Source organism: Amblyomma mixtum, chromosome 2 (assembly GCF_055824585.1).
Source record: "Amblyomma mixtum isolate Tamu chromosome 2, ASM5582458v1, whole genome shotgun sequence".
NCBI classification, from domain to species: domain Eukaryota; kingdom Metazoa; phylum Arthropoda; class Arachnida; order Ixodida; family Ixodidae; genus Amblyomma; species Amblyomma mixtum.
In genome coordinates this window covers 194219515-194240331 of record NC_143013.1, presented here as the reverse complement: position 1 = coordinate 194240331, position 20817 = coordinate 194219515, and the positions used below count along the sequence as shown (strand labels likewise).

General features: G+C 49.7%; 1 protein-coding gene and 1 pseudogene across 2 annotated transcripts; one reads left to right on the top strand and one right to left on the bottom strand.

The window, feature by feature from the left end:
- The first annotated feature begins 4960 nt into the window (after positions 1-4960).
- On the top strand, positions 4961-10616 carry LOC149361982 (uncharacterized). The gene is made up of 9 exons (XM_089568199.1): positions 4961-4987; positions 5986-6048; positions 6196-6261; positions 6385-6447; positions 6597-6662; positions 7523-7594; positions 8392-8445; positions 8730-9483; positions 9541-10616. The coding sequence occupies exons 1-9, from the start codon at positions 4961-4963 to the stop codon at positions 9759-9761; spliced, it is 1386 nt and encodes a 461-aa protein (XP_089424325.1). The 3' UTR covers positions 9762-10616.
- A 5777-nt stretch (positions 10617-16393) lies between these two features.
- Positions 16394-19261, bottom strand: LOC149361981 (uncharacterized; annotated as a pseudogene). The gene is made up of 2 exons (XR_016288470.1): positions 18904-19261; positions 16394-17596 (listed from the first exon to the last, which is right to left on the bottom strand). The product of XR_016288470.1 is annotated as an uncharacterized LOC149361981 (transcript).
- Positions 19262-20817: the final 1556 nt, after the last annotated feature.

The following is a 20817-nucleotide window of genomic DNA, read 5'->3' as shown; positions in this document are numbered from 1 at the left end:
GGCCACCTATATAATCATTGCCTAAATTAAACTCAACACCTTTACTTTGGATAGATGTGGTAATCGCGTACTTTATTAGCTCCTTCTTTTGCATCCTGTCCTAAAAGCCAGTAAGCTGACTAGGCCGAAGGCCCCAAATAATAATGTCATTTAGCTTTTCTTTGAGTGCGCCTGCGAAGCCACTGGCTATTCCCAAGCTTTCATTTTCAATCGAGATCAAGTATGTAGCGTTTGTTAATCAGCCCATCATCGTCACTGGACACACTTTTGCTATGTCATGTGGCAGGAAACATGGGGTTTGTTGCATGATATTTCCTGAGTGTGAGTTCATGAAACTAAGATTTCCTCTGACAGCAACTAGGTGTCCTCTCATTGGCAAAAGTCGCCTTAAAATATAGACAGACACGATGTGTTGATGGAAGCTGCGTCTTGATTTCGACGGAGCCAGCCATGCATGTGCTGGCTGGTATGACAGTTCGTCGAAAATAACGGCGAATCTCCGTGCCCACTTTTTTGAGGTGTAAACGCATGTGAAAAAGGGTAGCTATTTTTTTTTTGCAATGTTACGCTTTGACTCCATTTGGAAACCGAACTGTCAAGTACAATAGAGAGCAAAAATGCAAAACTACATTTTCTACTTATAGAAAATGTAATAGCCTTTCATGGGTACTTGTTGGGAGTGATCAGGTGGCCTTCCTTATAAGTTATTTTAATTGTAATAAAGAAGTGTCAGCTATTTAAGCATGCAATTTGTGGGGAGTGGTCCCGTTCGATGTTGCTTCGCCGCGACGCGTCTTCCCTATTTAGTTACCTTAAACTACCAAGAGAGGGTGCCGGCGTCGCAGCGCCACGAGCGGCACGGACGGCGTGATTGCCACGCGTGCGCACAGGAGAGCAGTCTATTCGGCATCCGTCTATGTCTATGCGCGCGTGCATCCGTCCCGGGCTGCCTGCGTGTACATTAGTGAAAATCATGTTGCTGTCGCAGCAACCCTGTAAGATGACTGAGTGGAATTCCTTCCTGTTGTAGTATGCATCTTGTTCTTTTTCGGGGGCCTGGATTGCAATGTGACATCCGTCGACAGCTCCAACAACTCCTGGAAACGCCATTTCCGGGCACATTCCCGAGCAACGTCTTGCAGGTTTGCAGGCCAACGGATGAGTTCTTTTGCAGCACATGCCCAGACCTCTATAATGCGATTTGTTGGATAAAACAGCAAGCCCTTGTTGATCCCAAATCTATCTGCCACTCCACGAAACGATTCCTGGTTGCCCAGCAACCACAATGTCATCAGGACTTTAGTTTGCAGAGGTATTCGAGGTGTCCTCTCCATGATGAGCCACTCTTGCGTGATTCTCAGCAGCACCTGCATGGGAACCATAAAGTTTTGAATGTCCAGTGCTTGCTGCCCCAGCTCAAGATATGAGCTTAGATATAATGAATTTCATCAGCAACAAAATGGGCCAGTGCATTTTAAGATACTAGCTCATTGCAGATACAAAATGTATAGAAAGTGTTGCCCTTTTACCGTCATAAAGTGCGCTCACAAGCGTGTTTAGTGCTTGCTTGTGCTTAGGGAGCCACTGGGGCCGGATTACCGATCGCTCGCAGTCCAAAATAATCTCAAAAACGCTCTCGCTGCCCCGCTCCTATTGGTTGGCCGCGACGCCGGTCACCGAAATCATACAGCATTCTTAATAGCGCTCGTATTCGCCATGGTGAACAAACAAAATTGTAGCAAAACTGTCAGCTGGATTTGTTGGTTTCTAATAGCTCTTGCAGCGCTCAAGGGCGGCACACAGTGAAGCACAGCGCCTGCCTGTGCTTCTCTGTGTGTCGTTCTTTAGCGCTGCACAACAAAATTGATCGCGTCGTTTACCTCTAAGGTGCTTCGGGTCATCCGGAAACGCTCCTTGAATTGCATGTCTGTGTACCGAGGTACTACGTTGAGTATGTATCTTTCAATGCCACGGATGCTCCTCTCGGTGATTCTGTGGTCTTCATACGAAGAGAGCAGAAAGTTAATATTCTGTAATGCGATAAAGCAGTGGAATCTTACCTTGAATGGCAACACGGGCAGCTTGCAGCATGAAGGTAAACCGCTGCTGCTGCCTGCGCCTACGGGTGTCAAGTTCGTCGTCGTCTAGCAAGAATGGAAGTAACTTGCGCTTGGCTGCTGCCATGTTCAAAATGCGCGCGAAATAATTCCGGAAACGGAAATGGCGGAAACGTCAGGTGGCGCGCTCATACGTCCACGGGAATCAAATGGCCGTTAAAGGGGTGGAGACACCAAATTTATGGTTCGCGCGTTCTTAGTTGCAAACGTTTCTTATGGCTCCAGGAAGCATGATACACACTCAAAGATTCATATATTCACAGTGAATAATTTATTATAGCATTTTTAGGTGAACGATTTTCGGTTTCGGTTTCGGAACGCCGAGTTGTACAGTGACGTCACAGAGGGGGAAGATCAACTGCTTCGCTTGGTCACGTGGGCCCACAAAAGTTGTGACGCACCTACTGCTGCATCGTCTGCTTTCCCACACACGTGCTGACCAGCGCATATGAAAACAAACAACTGCACGTCTAGTCCCAGCAGCTCGGATTCTGACAGATCTGATTCCAACGAGTGAGGACATGACTTTTTTTTTGTTCGCACGCTAATATCGCCTTCGCGGGTTCGCGTGAGGATGCGAAACACTTTGCAAAATGCCAGTAAGCATCGCTGCGCCGCTCTACCCAAGCTGCGCCCATAACCGGTGTCACACTTCGCTGCCGTGCAGCAGTACCTGAGCGCTGCTTGGGATGGTGTACAAATATCACAAGAAAAGACAAGATCGCCTTGTTATCAGAACTGCCAGCTATACTCGAGCAGCGACAAAGCATGTCTGCTTATGTTGGGAGCTTTCGGCAACGGCACCGCTCGCGGGCGCTCCGGGCGACGAGCTCTGCTGCTGCCTGGCTGCCGTGGTCGTCGCTAGGCCTATAGCCTGTTTAGCAAGCGGCCGGCGCTTCGGAAGTCGCCTGCGCTATAATAAAAGGCCTACTTTTCACAAATAGCTGTAGTGTTAACAGAATCATCTCACAATAAAATAATAGTATGGTCAATCTCCTCGACGCCTTCGGCAGCGGAGCTAGCGGGCGCCAGGCGAGCCGGACCCCGACGTCGCGCCAGCGGCAGCTGCTAGGCGCGGTTGTGAGAAATTTGCTCATATCACAGTTGTTACCTCTACTAGCAGCTCAGTATTGGTCAGCGATCCTCAAAAATGACACTTTTTTCACATTTCTTGTCCAATGGTTTATTATTTACGTCAAGAACACTCTTTAGCTCGCTTTTATGACGTCGGCAGACGGTATCCAGGCTGACCTACCGGCCGGCAGACTCGGCGTACTTCACGTCCGCACAAGAAAATACAAACAGCCATGCCACCAGAAAGGATGCTTTCTAGATTCGAGATACGACAGCATGCATCTGTGCTAAAAGTGGATCTTTCGGCAGCGACACTGCCTGCGGCAACGCCGGCCGACGACCTGCGCGCTGGTCCCAGACTGCCCTAGTCGTCGCTAGGCCTAGCTGCTTTCGATATCGACTCCGCAGCTGAGGGAGCTTCGGGACTGGCCAGCGCTCAGAAACGTGCTCCGCTCGGCACCCCTTTACTGTGAACTCGTCCCATAATAAAAGATATCCTCGATTTCCACGACGTCTTCAGCAACAGAGCTAGCAGACGGCAGGCGAACCGCACCAGGTAGCAGCAGCACAAAACCGGCTATGGGATGAAATTTGCTTGCATCGCAGTCATCACTTCTACCAGGAACTCGGTATTTGCCAACGATCGTCAGAAACGATGCATTTTTGATATTCATATATCCCAGGGTTTGCTATGAACGTGAACAAACAATACTATCGCGTTCTTCAGATGCCGGCGGTCGGCACGAAGACTGGCGCAGGCCGCCCGGCTCCAAGGAGTGCGCCCTATGTCATCATGACGCTGCCGCTCTCCGCGCTCGCATTGGCTGCCGCTTCCCGTCGTTGTTGCCGCGAGCGGCCCGCCGTTGACATCTAGCAGGCCGGACGCAGGCAACGAGCTGCAATCGGACGTTGCGACGCTGTTCGCAACGGCGCGCCGCAAACCGAGCGAGTGGCGGTTAGCAGCAAACGCGGCTCGCTGGTGCGTCGACTGCGCTCACGCGGCTGTGCCCCGCTCATCGTACGTCACTGTATTTTGGTATGACGTCACTAAAACTTTATTTTTCTACACCCCTTGTGACGTCATGGTTGATGGCTCTAGCGAATGGGTCTAGGTCGTGAGAGTGAGCATTTAGGTAATCTTTGGAACCGAATTAAAATATTTTTTAAACGTTTGTTGCGTCCAACACCTGGCAGTGACTGCCCTTGCATACATAGGAATCCCATAGCAGGCTTTTTATAGCTTCAAAATTTGGTGTCTCCACCCCTTTAAGTTGCGCTCCGACCTTTCTATCGTGGTGAGCGCCATCTTCCAAAACAAGCCTCAAACCAGGGATCAGAAGGCCAGCAGCAGCTCACTGGTATCGAGAGTAACGCGCATCCCAGTGTTGCCCGTTGGCTCTGGACTGCTTCGTCTCGTGTAACTGCTGCAGGCGTGCGTGTACGTGTTCTTTTCCCGCGGTCATAGCAGCTTCCTACGATGTCTGAAAGCTACAAAATTTCTTCCGGACAGCACTGTGCTGTTTACGGATGCACCAGCAATCAAAAAAAAAAGAAATGCGGCGAGAAAAGTGCACTGCAGAACTCACGCTCTTCTTCAAGAAAACTGCGGGTGCAACATGTTTTTGTTGCACCGATTTCCCGCGGACCCTGACCTGAGGCAGCGTTGGGTAAATGCTGTCAACCGGAAAGACTTCAGTCCTTCAGAGTCTTCCCGGATATGTTCTCTGCATTTTGTTGATGGGAAGAGAACGGAGCAAAATCCGGAACCCATGCTTCGCCTTGGCTACCAAAGGAAGGTAAGACGTGCAACGAGTAGTGCAATAACAATTCGCTGAGCGCTACCAATATCTTGCAGGTTGTGAAAGGGAGACGACGGATAATTAAACATGATCCGGTTGTGCCCAAAAAGGTTTGTTAAGACGCGTCGTTGTAGCGCGGCAGTGGTAACAGAATGCTTTTGTTTTCAGCGAGCGAAGAATATCTTTGCGGGACCTCCCCGATCAGTCTCCCCGATCAGTCTCCCCGATCACTCCTCCCCGATCAGCCGCGCTGATATCGGCGAACGGTTCGCCGAGACAAGAACCACCGCAAACGGTAAAAGCCTCCATATCTTGCACTTTGTTCATTTTTTTTGTACCAAAGGTCGCCGTAGTCCTGTGAATTGACAGATCATTACCGCACACTTGCAGCCTGGAATGGACTCAAACTCGTTGAAAATGCTCTGCGATGCCGCCCTACTAATGGTAAGTGTTATTTTTGTTGTCCTAGAGCAAGTTATGTTGAGGAGTGAAACAGAACTGACGCGCGGCGTTCAGTGCCAGTGGAGGCTTGCACCCGTGTGTGCATCGGGTCGGAACTTCGATGACCATTTGCCTAATGTGGCAGCAATGTAACAGTAGAATGGCGAGGCCTTTCTTTAACAAATGTCCGGGTCTTTACAGTGTACTTTGCAACACGATCCTATTCCCGCCTGGCTTCGGACTGGAACGGCCTTCCAAATTAAATCGGCGCTATCACCTGTCTATCCACTTTTTTAAAATTGCATATCGCGCATATTTGCCACAAAGATGTTTACACCTATTCTGTTTTACCCATGCAATCAGGCTTTGTTCTCATGCAAGAACCCAAACAGGAGGCTTTTTAAAGAATGAATGTGAAATGTAATTACCTCTACTCATATCCTCATATGGTCAGTGGCACTGTTTTTTTAAAACTCTAAACGAACTACAGAGATTTTACTTGCAAACATTGCTGTCTATTTTAAGGAACTTAGTTCAGCTCGATCTCCTCGCAGGCATCAAGGGACGAAATCACGGTTCCAGCCCATCCAGCACCGGAGCTGCAGGTCAGCGAAACGGTGAGTAACCAGGTGTCGGGACTGACTTTCAAACCTTTTGGAATGGTTTCAGTAGTGCACTTGCATTGACTTGTCCTACGTGTATGCCATATTTGTGTGCTATATATTTGTGGTGATAATGTCAAACTTTTATTTTGAACAAAACAGACAGTGGTGGAGGTCTCTGACAGCATTGGCAGTGAGACAAGCTCTTCTGCACAGCTTCAAAATGCAGTAAGAATGGCAACTGTTGCACTATACTTTCCACGGCACTGATTTTTTCAACTGTGATTGAACCCAGGTTTTCTGTGTTAATGCTCAGCAGACATTGCTATTTATATTGATCTCTCCTTGCAGGAATCGGAGGCCAATATCACTGTTTGTGCCCATCCAGCACCGGAGCTGCAGGTCAGCGAAACGGTGAGTAACCAGGTGGCGGGACTTGCTTGCAGACTTTTTTGCAATGGTTTCAGTGCTGCACTTGCACTGACTTGCATTATGAGCGTGCCACATATGTGTCCTATATATTATTGGTCATAATGTGAAACTTTTTATTTTGGGCAAAACAGACATTGGTGAAAGTCTCCGGCAACTTCAGGAGTGAGGCAAGCTCTTCTATGCCGCATGCAGATGCAGTAAGTAAACCGTTGCAGTACAGCTTCCTAACAAATTTCCCCATTAGAATAAGTGGTACATGCCTGTTTTTTTGACAAAATGCTGCAGCTGTGGTGATGTTTAATGTCTCTTTAGCTTGTACAGAGGGCAAAACACATGCCTAGAACAACCAAACTGTGTGTTCCGCAGCTCCCAAAGCCGCTGCGAGCAAGCAGGCAAAAAATGAGGGTGAAATTCGATGAGTTTCACTGCACATGTTTACATCCAGACTATTTTTAACCAAATCTTATCGCTAGTTATCGCGTGCTCAGCCCGAAAAACGCTCAGAACGTGTTCTAGACATGCGTTTTGCCCTCTGTACATTGCAATAAAGTACTATTCCATTTAAAACCATGCAGGCAGCATAGGTTACTACACATGGTACCTCAGAAGGAGACTACCAGATGCAGGCTTCAGATTTTGCAAGTGGAATGCAGAGTCACTGCAGCATTTCCACACTCTTTACTAACCACACACAGTCAAGGCTGTTCAAACAAAGCTTACATTCTTTATTTTTTACTTTACTAGTGATTATAGGTGGCACTGCCACCCATAGGTCAACTTAAACAACCATGTGATGATTCAATCTTGGAGCTTGACGTCCTGTTCCAGGCTACGCGAAAACCTGTGTTGTCTAGCCAGAATTCACAGCAGTCTACGTGGTAGCATGTCAACATGGCGAGTGGAACACTGGTTGTGTTGAACATTTTGCAGCCGTTTCGCACTTCTCGTTACTAAGCTATGCTGTGTAGTTGTGTACGCAGAGGGCAAGTCTGTAGCCATATTCAAACATAAAGAAACACTAATCAATCTGCAGCCACAAGCCGGTGCTTTATTTCAGATAACACAAGTAGCACCTCCACATCCTGGCGTGGATGATGACACAGACTACAGCCACCATTACAGAGATGTGGTAAGTTGGTTCAGGAACACACGCTTCTCATTTGTGTTGAATATGGCAGTGTACACTTGTCTTCACATGAATGCAGCTCACAAAACAACATGCCAACACATTCACTGCTCTTGAAATTCAAGACACCACAGGCTGTGAATATCACTTATTCGGCCATAAGGTAAGCTATTAGCTTATTCATGCAACACATTGATAATTGATGTTCATAGCATTGCTCAGAAATTAGCAGGCAGCATTAACACACAGAGACAGAGCATGCTGGCTACATTAGGCAAAACAACTTCTTACTGATGCTCTGGTTAAGGGTTGAATGAGCTTTCTGACCGTCTACCATAGGCACAGTAGAGCGAAATAGTACTTGTCACATTAGTGTGGTGTAACAGTATGTACCACCTTTGCAGCTTGATTATCTAAAACAAGGGCACACAACTGAAAAAGAGACATGCATATTGCTCGAGGTAACATCTGTGCTGACTGATTCAAAAGAGGCTCTCTCATGCGTCATCTTAAAAGAGTGTTGATCGATGGCAGCGTCTTAAATGTAGAAGTTCATTCCATGTAGCTGGACTATTTTTGTATGAAACTATTTATATTTGCCAAAGCTACTGTTGCGGAAAGTTGGCAAGGCACAGGAATGTGAACCTAGCCCTGTTTTGGCTGTGTTGTCATGTTAGTGGTCTATAAGCACGAGCTATTATATAACACCTGTTGTGTGTTTTGGCCATGTATGTTACTACAGTAGCTTCTCAAACTTCAGAATGTTGCTTTTTTAACGAAAGTTGCATGTTTTGTTTCAGGCAACGCAAACACCAGCTGTCACAAGCTCTGACCTATGCCCTAGGATAGGAATTGTGAGTGTGTTTTACATAAATGATTACGAAAGTTGTGGTAATAAGCAACAAATAACCGAGCATATATGATGCTCCTGCTGCATGCATATTTTCAGCATGGAAGGTGAGTCTCAAATTCTACTGAAATTATGCTTTCTTCACTTCTGGAATACACAGGCTTGGCTGAGTGATTACTTGCAAACCGATTTGAATTGCCGAGTGTTCTGAAATCTGTGTTGTTGTAATTCAAAGCAGATGCTTATGTATTTTTCTTGTTTTGATGCACTGCTTCTGTTTTCTTGTAGGTGTCAACAGGCAGTGATGCTCCATCAAACCACCGAGCACATGAAGACCACCCATACGCACAAATGGCTACACATGAGGTTCTGAGAAGCTCGTTTCTTCAGACATTATCAAAAGATGACATTGTTTTCTATACAGGTTTACCTTTTCCAGCTTTCAGTAGGCTGACTAAAGTCGTTAGTGCACTGACAAATAAGCCAACTTTACTGTCATCAGAGGATCAACTTCTTATGTGCCTTATGAGGCTTCGCCTCGGCCTTTTATACGGCCACTTAGCACTTATTTTTCAAGTGTCAGTTTCAAGTGTCGGAAACTATATTAAATATATGTTGCAGCTTCTTAGCCAAATAATGAAGAGGGCAGTTATTTGGCTCCCCAGGAAGGCAATCAGGAACAGCATGCCAGCATGCTACGGCAGCAATATCAGCAATGGCTACGGCAACACAACTTGCATACTGGACTGTACTGAAGTTTCTCTGCAGCGTCCTAAAAAGCTCAGGGCGAGAGCACAAACTTACAGCAGCTACAAAGCACGGAACACAATCAAGTTTCTTGTCGCCATAGCTCCTAATGGGTGCATTATGTTTGTCTCAAAAGCTTATGGTGGGCGTGCTTCGGACAAATATATAACAAGGGACAGCCATATTGGGGACTACCTTGTGCCCGGAGATGAAATCATGGCGGACCGAGGGTTCACCCTTGATGAGGAACTTGAAGTTCAGGGGATTCGCCTCAACACACCAGTCTTCACAAAAGGTATGCATTCAGAAGTTGCTTGAACGTATGACTCAGACATTTTAAATGACTTCGCAGGGCGGAAGCAGCTGACAGAAAAGGAAGTCACCAAGTCACGACGCATTGCCTCTGTGCGTATCCATGTCGAACGTGCAATTAACCGCATAAAAACATACCGGATGCTGAAGCAAGCCCTCCCCATCACCTCGAAGAAGATGATCAGTGACATAATTTTTGTGTGTGCAGGGCTCTGCAATATGAAAGGACACCTCATAAAGCCCCAAAATGAAGCCCTCTAGGCAGAGGTGTTCCTTGAAGCAGGACCCACTCGAGCAGATGCAACGTTGGAGCTCTGGTGGGCACTCAACCCTTCTGAGGAGCCTCTGAACGAGCTCCTTCCTGCACTGACGCCAAAAAGGGCCTCCCAGTCATCCCACACTAGATGAATATGACATAAGCATGCCCTGCGCCTCCTCTATTTTTACAATGCCAGCCGCATCGCCTGCTTTGCAATGGGAGCCGTCGGTACACCTCACTTCCGATAGTTGCCGCGGTGCGGTGCTAGCCAGATGGTAGCACTGCTTGCGTCATGCTTGCATATGGGCGCGAGGTGGTGATAGCGCTGTCCTACTCCTACTCCTAGCGTCTGTCAGATTCTTGCTTCCTACCCCTTCTTGTGTAGCTCTCGCTGAAACCGCGGCGCGACGCTTTTTCCAACGACAATCGGCTGGAGGGAGCGGCGGCTTTGCTTGCCGTTTGCAGAGGTTGACTGCGGCGTTCGCTCCGCTTATCACTCGCGGATGGCAGCTGGCATACTTGATGCGCTGTTTGAGGTGTTTGCGCCACTTATTGCTCTTCCTTACCAGACGAGTAGAGTGTTATAAGTTTTAAGGTTCGTTCGTTTCGTGGCACTATGGTTAACGAAAACTGTTTTGCGCGGGTAAATGGTGTTGTCTGCGACGCTGACGAGGTGTCCTCGTAGCAGCAGTAAAATGGCACCGGTTAATTATGTTCAGTACGGCTGCTGCTTTTAGTTTTTTTGGGAAGTGTGGGAGATTTTATGCTTGTTGATGTGAAGCTGAGGAACTTCGCTGCACAGACAGTACAAAAGAAGGGGTCGTTTACGTGCATTTATTCACATATATTTCCAGCAATTTAAATAATAGTATATAAAATATACGCCGGGTATTTCCTATTGAAGTTCATTTTTCGCTTCTCAAAACAATCGTAGCTGCAGGCTGCCAAGGATAGAGAATACTCTTTATCTAGTTGTCGTAATTATGACTGCTTATCCTCACAAAACTACAGCTACGACTTGAAAGCTATTGCTACCTGGTAGTTTCGAAAAATGCCTTCTCGGGAAGATTTACCATGTCTTCATTTCATTCTCCCATTTTCCTTACAGAACATGATTGAATCCAGAGCCAAACTAGCGTAACTTATTGCTAAATACATTTGCCATCTGATTTCATATTTTCGTCAAGCAGTTGCAGTGCCTCTATCGGTATGTTTCAGTGCTGTAGCTTAGCTTAAAGACCGACATGATTCGACCAAGCCACCACAGCCTTTCGTAGCAATGCCAAGGCCGCTGCGCCGCACACTCTGACTCCTTTCGAAACATGCGCTCCACGATGACCAGCGCCACGAACAGCGTGCTCAATGACGCGTCCATACCTGACAGGCAGCCTGATGGTCATGCGAGATGCAGAGCGCCGCCTCACGAAGGAAGAGAGAACGCTTAGAAAATTGTTTTCGTCCGCTTTCCGTCGTCTGGCGCCACCCAGATGGTACTCTCCCTCACAGGAGCACAGCAGGCGCGAAGGCTAGCCGATTGGGGAGAGTAGGAAAGGAGGATAGGAGAGAGCCTTGGACGCTTGAATTGAGCATACTCAGCAGGCATTGTAAAAATAAAGGAGGCGCTGACATGCCTGACTAGTGTAGTGTGCCAACTGTGACAGGTTCCGCTACCGCCATGCGCCGACACTGCGCTGCGCCTGACAACGACGAAGTTATGCGCCGACACTACGCTGCGCCTGACGACGACGAAGTTGCCCCGCTCCCTTGGTGCTGGCTACGCCCGTCTACGCTGCCAGATCCTGCACGGCGGTTCGGTCTCTTGAGGACGCCTTATAAACGCACCCCTACAATTGGTGCAGGTGCGGGGTATGTCCCCTACCAACCTGGAACTCTGGAGCCGTACGCTGCCGCCTGTGTCAACCATGCCAGATGAGACTGCCCCAACACCAGCGGCCAGTTCAACCACCGTCATTTGTTCTGGCGCCATCCGGCAGCGTGACCCTGCCCGCTTCAGTGGGACTGCCGACCAAGATGTTGACGACTGGTTGTCATCGTATGAGCGAGTGAGCAGCTATAACAAGTGGGATGACACTATCAAGCTGAGTAACGTCATCTTTTATCTCACGGACGTGGCGAACCTCTGGTTTCGAAACCATGAGGCGGACCTACCCACTTGGCCCATATTTAAGAAGAGCTTTGCGGAAGTGTTCGGCCGCCCTGCGGTGCGCAAGCTCCGTGCCGAACAGTGCTTACGGGACCGCGCTCAACACACCGACGAGACCTTCACAAGTTACATTGAGGACATCGTTGACCTCTGCAAACGTGTCAACGCCGCCATGCCAGAAGCGGACAAGATCCACCATATCCTCAAAGGCATCGCTGACGACGCATTTCAGATGCTCCTCGCGAAAAATCCCACCACCGTCAGTGAGGTTATTAAGCTTTCCCAGAGCTACGACGAGCTCCGCAAGCAGCACGCTTCTACACGGCGTGCCGGTGTCTGCGACGAAGCCCTCTCCACACTGGCCCTGGGCGGTACTACTCCTGAGGACTCCCCTCTTCTAAACCAAATCAAAGCCTTCGTTCGTGAAGAGGTCGCTCGCCAGCTGTCCCTCATATCCCATTTTCAAGACCCCGCCCGCCAAGTTCCTGACTCGACCCCGTCTTTGGCCCCTACCATTCGCCGTGTCGTGCAAGACCAAGTCGCTGATCTGCTACCGTCCAGCCCTGTGCCCGCGCCTGTGACAGCACCCCTGACGTACGCCCAAGCGGTGGCCAGGCCACGACATACGCCGGCACCCGATTGCTACCAGGCCGCCCCTTCTTTCCGTCCTCCGCCGCCGTCTGAGCCCCCGTCTCAAGCTCCGTTCTCAAGGGTTCGCCCACATCCTACCAATCCCTGGCGTACTGCGGACAACCGACCCATCTGTTACGCCTGTGGTCTGCCCGGCCATGTCGCGCGGCTTTGCCGCCAGCGCCTTCCGCCTTCTCGACCTGATCTGCGCTCCTACCCGTACGATGCCGAACTATCCTCGCCGAGAAGGCCACCTGGTCCCCCCTTTGTTTCCCCTGATCGCCAAATTTACACCACTCGCCGATCGCCTTCCCCTCGACGCCGTTCCCCTTCTCCGATGCTGCGACGTTCTAGCTCCGCGCTTGAGGGAAACTAACAGCCGCAGTTCCGGGGGCAAGAACTGCGCTTGTTTCGAACTCCTCAAGTCCTCCGTGTCGTCCCGCTAATGTAATCGTAGTGTTCGTGGAAGGTGCCAAGGTTCTCGCCCTCGTCGACCCGGGCGCTGCAGTATCTGTCATAAGTGAAGCTCTCTGCCGCCGACTCCGCAAAGTGACTACCCCACTTTCTGACTTTTCGCTTCGCACCGCCTCATCACAGCGCATTCATCCCTCAGCCGCATGTACGGCCCGTGTCCTCATTCAAGATGTTTTGTACACCATCGAGTTTATTGTGCTGTCTCACTGCTCACACGACATCATCCTGGGATGTGACTTCCTTTTGACTCATCGTGCCGTTATTGACTGTGCTCGAGCTGAAATCGCCTTTTCTCCGCTGTGCGACGCTCCCTTTTGCGACGTGCCTACGCAGTCTGCCAAACTTGTGGTCGCGACTGATACCGACATTCCTCCGTTTTCTGCTGCCCTCGTGCCGCTCTCCTGTGTCGGCGTCCCTCATTCAACTGTTTTCTTCACGCCTTCCGAAACCACTTCCCGCCATCCCTGCCTCCTACTTCCCTTTGCTGTTCTGACGATCGACCATGGACAAAGTGTAATTTACGTCTCGAACTCATCTTCGTGCCCGTCAGCAGTGCTCCAAGGTGAATGCCTCGGGCGTATTGAAGAACTTGATTCCTGCCTTCCCTACCCTATTCTTGATACCACCGCTTCCTTCGATGTCGATGTGCTCAGCTCTTGTGATGTTAAGAATGATCCACCGCCCTCCGACGTATTCCACCGTGCCATTGACGCCGACCTTCCACCCGCACTACGTGATCAACTCGTCGCCCTCCTCCAGTGCTTCAGTTCTTCTTTCGATCTTCCTCAGACTGCCTTGGGCCGTACGTCTGTCGTTGCGCACACCATCGACACCGGTACACACGCCCCTCTTCGCCAGCGCCCCTATCGTGTCTCGGCTTCTGAGCGCCGCGTCATTTCTGATCACGTGGACGACATGCTCTGTCGGGGTGTCATACAGCCCTCCCACAGTCCCTGGGCGTCTCCTGTTGTGTTGGTAAAAAAGAAAGATGGTTCCATCAGGTTCTGTGTTGATTACCGCCGGCTCAACAACATCACACGCAAGGACGTCTATCCCCTGCCACGAATCGATGACGCCCTGGACTGCTTGCAGGGAGCTGAGTATTTCTCCTCGCTGGATTTGAGGTCAGGCTACTGGCAGGTGCCCATGGCTGACGCTGATCGCTCAAAAACTGCCTTCATAACACCTGACGGCTTATATGAGTTCAACGTCATGCCGTTTGGCCTTTGCAACGCCCCGGCAACTTTCGAACGCCTGATGGACACTATCCTTAGTGGACTCAAGTGGGAGAGTTGTCTTTGCTATCTCGATGACATCGTCGTCTTTTCTGCGGACTTTTCTTCTCATCTCATCCGCCTCGAGCGCGTTCTGACTTGTCTTACTGACGCTGGGCTCCAGATGAATTTGAAAAAGTGCCGCTTTGCTGCCCGACAACTCACCATTTTAGGACATGTAGTCTCTAAAGACGGCATTCTTCCGGACCCCGCCAAACTTCGTGCCGTTGCCGAATTTCCGAAGCCCACCTCACTGAAGCAGCTCCGTAGCTTCGTTGGCCTTTGCTCTTACTTCCGTCGCTTCATCTTGAATTTCGCCACGATCATCGCTCCTCTGACCCAGCTACTCGCAGGCAGCTCCAACCTCTCCGCTTGGACGCCTGCTTGCGATGACGCCTTCGACACCTTGCGCCGCCTTTTGGTTTCGCCTCCCATCCTGTGCCACTTTGACCCGACTGCGCCTACTGAGATCCACACTGAGATCCGCGGTATTGGACTGGGTGCCGTTTGCATTTTAATAAAGACGCGTGTTCCCTTTCTCTCTACGTCAAGATTTATTATTAATTTCATAACTTGTGGAATACCTATTGCATGCAATATTTATGCTAGCCACAACAGATCTTTGGTCCTAGAGCCAGACTTGAACAACAGTTCAGCAAATGTATCTTGTGAGCATGCTGTTGTCTGCCTTTTTCGGGAATACTCTCATTCTCCCTGACAAATCTGTACATTGGAGTGAGGCCTGCAACACTCGACATGCTTTGTATGAAAGCATCCCCTCAAACTTTTTGAAAGCATGCTGCAAGCAGGAATCCCCTCATGGAGAGCTGTCATTAAATTTGCCCCTTACTACATGTGAAACCAGTAAATTTTTATTACTGCTTTGGTTGATGCAATGCCAGTGCTCCTTACCACACTCACTTCTGACATTTTGATTACATGAGGGCAACGAAGTTGAACACAGTAGCCGTACCGCAACAGAAGGCTTCAGCGATGTCACTGCACGTTAAAGAACCTCAGGTGGTCGAAATTTCCGGAGCCCTCCACTACAGCGTCCCTCATAGCCCGAGTTGCCTTAGGACGTTAAACCCCCATAAACCAAACCTATCCGATAGATTTCGTACGCTGCTACTCAAAATTTGAAATTGGCTGTCAAATCTGCTCTCATCTAGCAGTAATTTCTTCGTCATGATCTGGACCTACACACTTTTTATGGGAGCCTTGTTTTGTTATTGTCAGAATATATGCAACAGAATGTTTCACATTAAGCAAATTTGGCTATACCTCTCGACTGTATCTAATTCGTCGCGAACATTGAGGTCCGAAAGACGGGGAAGTAACTCAGAAAAGTAGAATTTCTTCAGGCGTGGGAAATTGGTCTCAATGTATCCCGCATCGAAAGGCACAAAAACAATAACATCACTTTGCGCGCTCCAAACATAAAAGAAGCATTTCTCAGTTTTTGTGCACAGCATCTGTATCTGTACTTGACTATAATAGCCATTTGGGCCATTTTCTGCCAGCAAAAGCAAGCCTTCTTTGTCCCTCCGGACATCATATTTGCCACCATTAATAAGTGGCATGCAATCAAGCACATACGGGCACTTAATTTCGACTATGGCATTTTCTCCTTCAATTACTCCATCAGGTGAAGCAGAGAGCCATGGGTAGTCAGTATTTATGACTGTTCCTGTTTTCTTGACATGGAACTGTGTTTTTGTAACAAACTGTTTGAAAGCGACTGGTTCCATCTTTTTTCCGTGCTTTGTAGCAGCATTCCCCATGAATGTTGGGTGCAGCATCCTGCCAGCTGCTTTCTCGCAACTTGTTGAGTCTTTTTTTGGTATTTTGCTCACGTTTGAGGCGGTCAAACGCAGCTTGCGTGAGAAGTGCCACAGTGGGGTTGCTTGGCTTACTGTCTCAAGCTCCAGAGCACTGGCTGCGAGAGGCGACAGGGCCACATACTCATCGTAAAAAAGTTTGCACTGCATGCAGCTGTTGTCGGAGTGGTCCCCATGAGTGGTTGTTTTGGCAGGCACAGGTGGAGTCCTCAGTTGCCTCTCCGGTGCATGGAGAGACTCGTCGAGTATTGTGCCTGCATAAAAACAATAACATTGGCAATGTCATTTGAGCAAGCCCCTGGTTTCCCGCTGCTCCGGCCACTAGATGCCACTTTGGCTGCCACTGATATGGCGGATATCGGAGGAAAAGATATGCTGTGGTTGGTGCAGTGGAAACAACCAAGCGTAGACTGATGTTGTGAAGAGAAATCTCTATGAAGAATAAGAAGACTGTAGGGCCTCTTGCAAAACAGGCTAGGACACTTAAGGAGATTTTTTTTCTTTCTAAAAACTGCCAGATACAAAGGGAAAGCCACATATCCAAATCTATGGCAGCTGGCACTGCATTATCGGTGTTTCAGTAAACTAAATGCTAGTGACAGTAATAGCAATGAGTGCCAGCTTTGGTCTGAAAACTAGCAGAAAAAAGGGCTAGATCCAGTAGCGCTCCAATTTTGAAAGCATTCGGGTTACGCTACAATAATCTGAAGTAAACAGCATTTCAACCTTTCTGTCATACTGATGCATGGAAAAAACTGAGGATGCAAATATTTTTCTTGTTTTCTTTCATGAACATAATTAAAGATTAAGAGATTTTCTGACGCACCTGGGAGGGTGAAAAGATCAGCGTATGGTGGTTCTTCGTGCATTTTTTGAATCTCTTCCTGCGTCATCGGTAGAAACCGTGGCTTGGGGCGTTTTCTCGGAGAACCATCCACAGTTCCCTTGTGCAGCTTAAACTCAATGTCCTCAAGCATGGCAGGCTCCACATTGCGCTTAGTGCCACTATTCCAGAGCGCAGCTTTGTCTGTGCATGAAGTGCCTGTCAGCCCTTGGGAAAACAGCAATCTGCACTTTCCAAAGTAGGGCACCTACATGGCTGCGTGTTTTGCCGTTGCCAGCCATACAGGAGCACCCTGCAGTGACAACTTCTCCCATGCGTTTGACACATGCCCAGGCATTCCTTGGAGCAGCATTTACTGACTGCGATGGGCACACTGCTGCCTTGATATAACAAAAATCAGCAGAGATTTTGTGGATTAATACTTTTCCTACAAAGCCACTTTGCACATAATTGTAGGACTCCAGTGACCTGTAATTCCTCATTGCCTGCAGGTCACAGGCTTTGGAGTTAAGAAGGAAAAACACAATATCTGGGCTGGAGATGGAGGGCCATTCCCGGGTGTCGTCTATCCAGGCTGTAATGCCTTCGGGATGTTCATATGTGCAGTTGTCTGAAAGTAAGATATGGAAAAAAAATAAATAATTAATGCCTATGGCTTTTTGAGTACACCTGGCCACAAAATTCTAGCGAGTAACGTTACAAAAGTTGATCAAACCTCATAAATCTTGCACTGCTACTTTTGCAATGGTGCATCCATTTACAGAATAATGCTGCTGGTTTATTACCACAGTATGAATGCCCTTGCCTAGCGATTTCATACTTCATTTGCCAATACAAAAATTCTACGCTTGTGCACACAATCTACATTTGTACTCCTGGCATTACTTCTTTTGTTCTAATGGCAGAAAAAATAAAAAAGCAAGCTAGACAGCAAGCCGTATTTGGCGATAAGTACCAAGCATACTCAGTGCATGCATACCACGAGCGTTACAGACCCCGCTAACAATCAGGCGCGCGCCTCCGACTGTGGCTGACAGCCGCAACACGTTACAAAATGGATAGATGTCAGCTGTAGTACATCGTAGTATGCTAGTCACCCACGAGGTGCGTTCTACGATACTGGAAGCCCGTTCTGGCAGTGCAGTCGCATTCATAACCTCGGAAGTAAACTCCTCACGTATGCAAATTTCTGAACGAAGGCGAAGGCGGCCCCGCCGCGCGAAGATTTTGCCCGTGTCGCTTGCTTCCTCGCGCAGTTTGGAGTGAGCGGTCTCTAGCGCGTCGTAATCCTTCGCCTCTCCTCAATCACGGCAGCGCGCCGGCCTGGTTATCGCCGCTGGCGCTGCACAGCCGTAATGATTTTGCTATGGCTGTGAGACAAAGCCGTTAAAAAAGAAGGTTAGACGAAGGGTTAACGGCAGTTCGATCGAGCAGCGGGAGGGTGCTCTGTACGACTAGTTGCATGTCGTGCTTAGTACATTTCGACCACGTCGATCCCCTTTCCTTCGCTTCAGTGTTCAGCGGAGAATAACTCAGGGCGCAAATGTTCACTTACATGGTTTGTCGACTGCAGCGGAGATCGAGGTGACAACACACACGGGAGCGCCCACTCAGCCGAAGTGGGCAAACTCCGAACGAAAACTCATATGTGGCTGTCTCGTATCTCGGCAGCCCACTACGATTTAGTAACAACGGCAGTCCTCGCCTCGTCATTTTGCATTCTGTACACATATCGTACCCTGTTAAAAGCCATTTCACATATTTAACAACGCTGCCAACGCATCTACGGGCTCCGCGGGTAATGTAACGCAAGGCGTATACAAATGACGGGTGGGTATCGCGTCGGCCTTTCTGCGCAAGCAAATGTCGCAGAGTTAGCGGCTGAAAGTCCCCACATAGTGCAAAAAGGCGTCTTACCTCCAATATCCAAAAGCTTGGTTTGCTGAGGTACCACCGTGCACGACGGCAGCGTGGCTGTATCCGTCGAGGCCATCGGGCAATCGCGCACGGTGAAATCGGTGCCCAAGCAGTACGTAATCAATGTACACCCGTGTCTTCGAGCGAGAAACGTTTCGAAAACACGAAATCAAAACAAAAAAATAGAACTGCTAGCAAAAACAGTCGCAGGTCATCAGCGAAAACAGCAGGAGAAGCACCAAGCTATGCAAACACCAACGCACTGCACGGGCGCAAGCAGTCCAAGATGGCGCCGCCGCTAGGCGTCGCCCCTTCCGTAGAGGGATTTAAAAATGGCGCCAACCACAGGTGCCTTGTTGGAAAGGTCTATAGCTCCGACTGAGCTCCTAGGTGTCGCGCTCGAGTACTCCGCCTCGAAAACAGGCTAACTTAACGCGCCCATTGGCTGGCGCGCCTGCGCTTCTCTGCGGTCCGCGCGCCGCTCGCGGAAGCTCCGTCCACCGGAAAATTTCTCTCGCGGGCTCGTCAGTAGACTTCCAACCTCCAATGCAGCAGGACGCACCAGCTGCTGGGCGCTCGCCCGCTGCCCTCAGCGAGCACGCTTGAGAGGCAATATGGCTATAAAGAGGGCGTCTATTACGTGGACATCACAGGGCCGTCGCCCGCGGGATTCTTCACGGCTGCCGTAGTCCACCGGGGAATGAATGTCGAGGGGTTATCTTTTCGGGCCCCAAATTCAACACGAGCGGAGGAAGCCGCAATAGCTCTCGCTGCCGCCGATCCAAAATCGAAAACGGTTATCACAGACTCTCGCCGGGCCTGTGAACATTATCTTGCAGGCGAAATATCACCTCTTGCCTCGCAAATTCTAAGACGCGTTCTCGCCGATCCAACTCGCACAAAAGTGATCTGGGCTCCTGGCCACCAGGGTCTACGAGGCAATGAGGCCGCTGATGCGGCCGCCCGAGCGCTCACACACCGGGCTCCTCATCCTAGCTCTCATGGCTCAGAAACTCATAAACCGCTTCTGCGGTTCCGCGAAATCCTAATTTATTATTGCGACAGCCACCGTCTCTACCCGGCACCTGCCAAGGGGCTGAGTAAGGCGGAGGAGCGAACTCTGCGGCGCCTGCAGACAGGAACCCTTCTCTGTCCTGCAATAGCAAAACACTTCGATCCGAACACAGATGGGCGCTGCCCGCACTGTGGAGAGATCTGCGATATCTTTCACATGGTGTGGGCATGTACTCAAAATCTTCACCTTCCCCCCTCCCCCACCCCCACCCGAGAGGCATTGGAGACTGCCCTCCTCAACTGCTCCTCACTGGAGTCCCAAAGGGCTCTGGTCAAGCGGGCGCGAGACGGGGCCTCGTCATGCGGTGTCCCGGACTAAGGATACCGACCATGCAGCAGGGTTTTTTTTTTTTACCCTCAAGCTCTCTTTGATTAAAGTTTTTCACCACCACCACCACGGACGTTCCTGCGGCACCTGGAGGACAGCGCCCAGTTCCTGCTAGCAGAACACCAGTAGAAACAGCGGCTGCTTGACGCGGCCTAAGGTGCCCAGGCCCTGCAGCCCCTCCCCACAGCCTGCATTCTCCCTCACCCGGCTGCGCTCGAGGGCAGCAGATTTCCTCAAGGTATCGAAGCCTACTGCCCTGCCCCCCACGCAAGAACGGCATGGGATCCTCCCTTCCCCCACCAAAGGGGTCACTGGCTACCAGCCAGCCACCATCCTCTGGGCCTGCACAGCAGACATCCAAGACCCTGGAGGAACCAACTACTGCTTCGCCCCCCCCTCATCTTCGGGGCCCCCAGTGAATCCTCTCGCCTCAACCTCACCCCGCTCCCGCCCCAGGACTCCAACTCGCCGGCTGCCGTGGAGGATGGTCCTGCAGCCCTGGACCAGCTTCC

Bases quoted from the DNA above. Each gene is read 5' to 3' on its own strand.
- LOC149361982 (XM_089568199.1), top strand. From the start codon at position 4,961: ATGCTTCGCCTTGGCTACCAAAGGAAG. The intron at 6,663-7,522 runs GTAAGTAAACCG...GCTTTATTTCAG, and splicing joins CTATGCCGCATGCAGATGCA to ATAACACAAGTAGCACCTCC. The intron at 8,446-8,729 runs GTGAGTGTGTTT...GTTTTCTTGTAG, and splicing joins TATGCCCTAGGATAGGAATT to GTGTCAACAGGCAGTGATGC.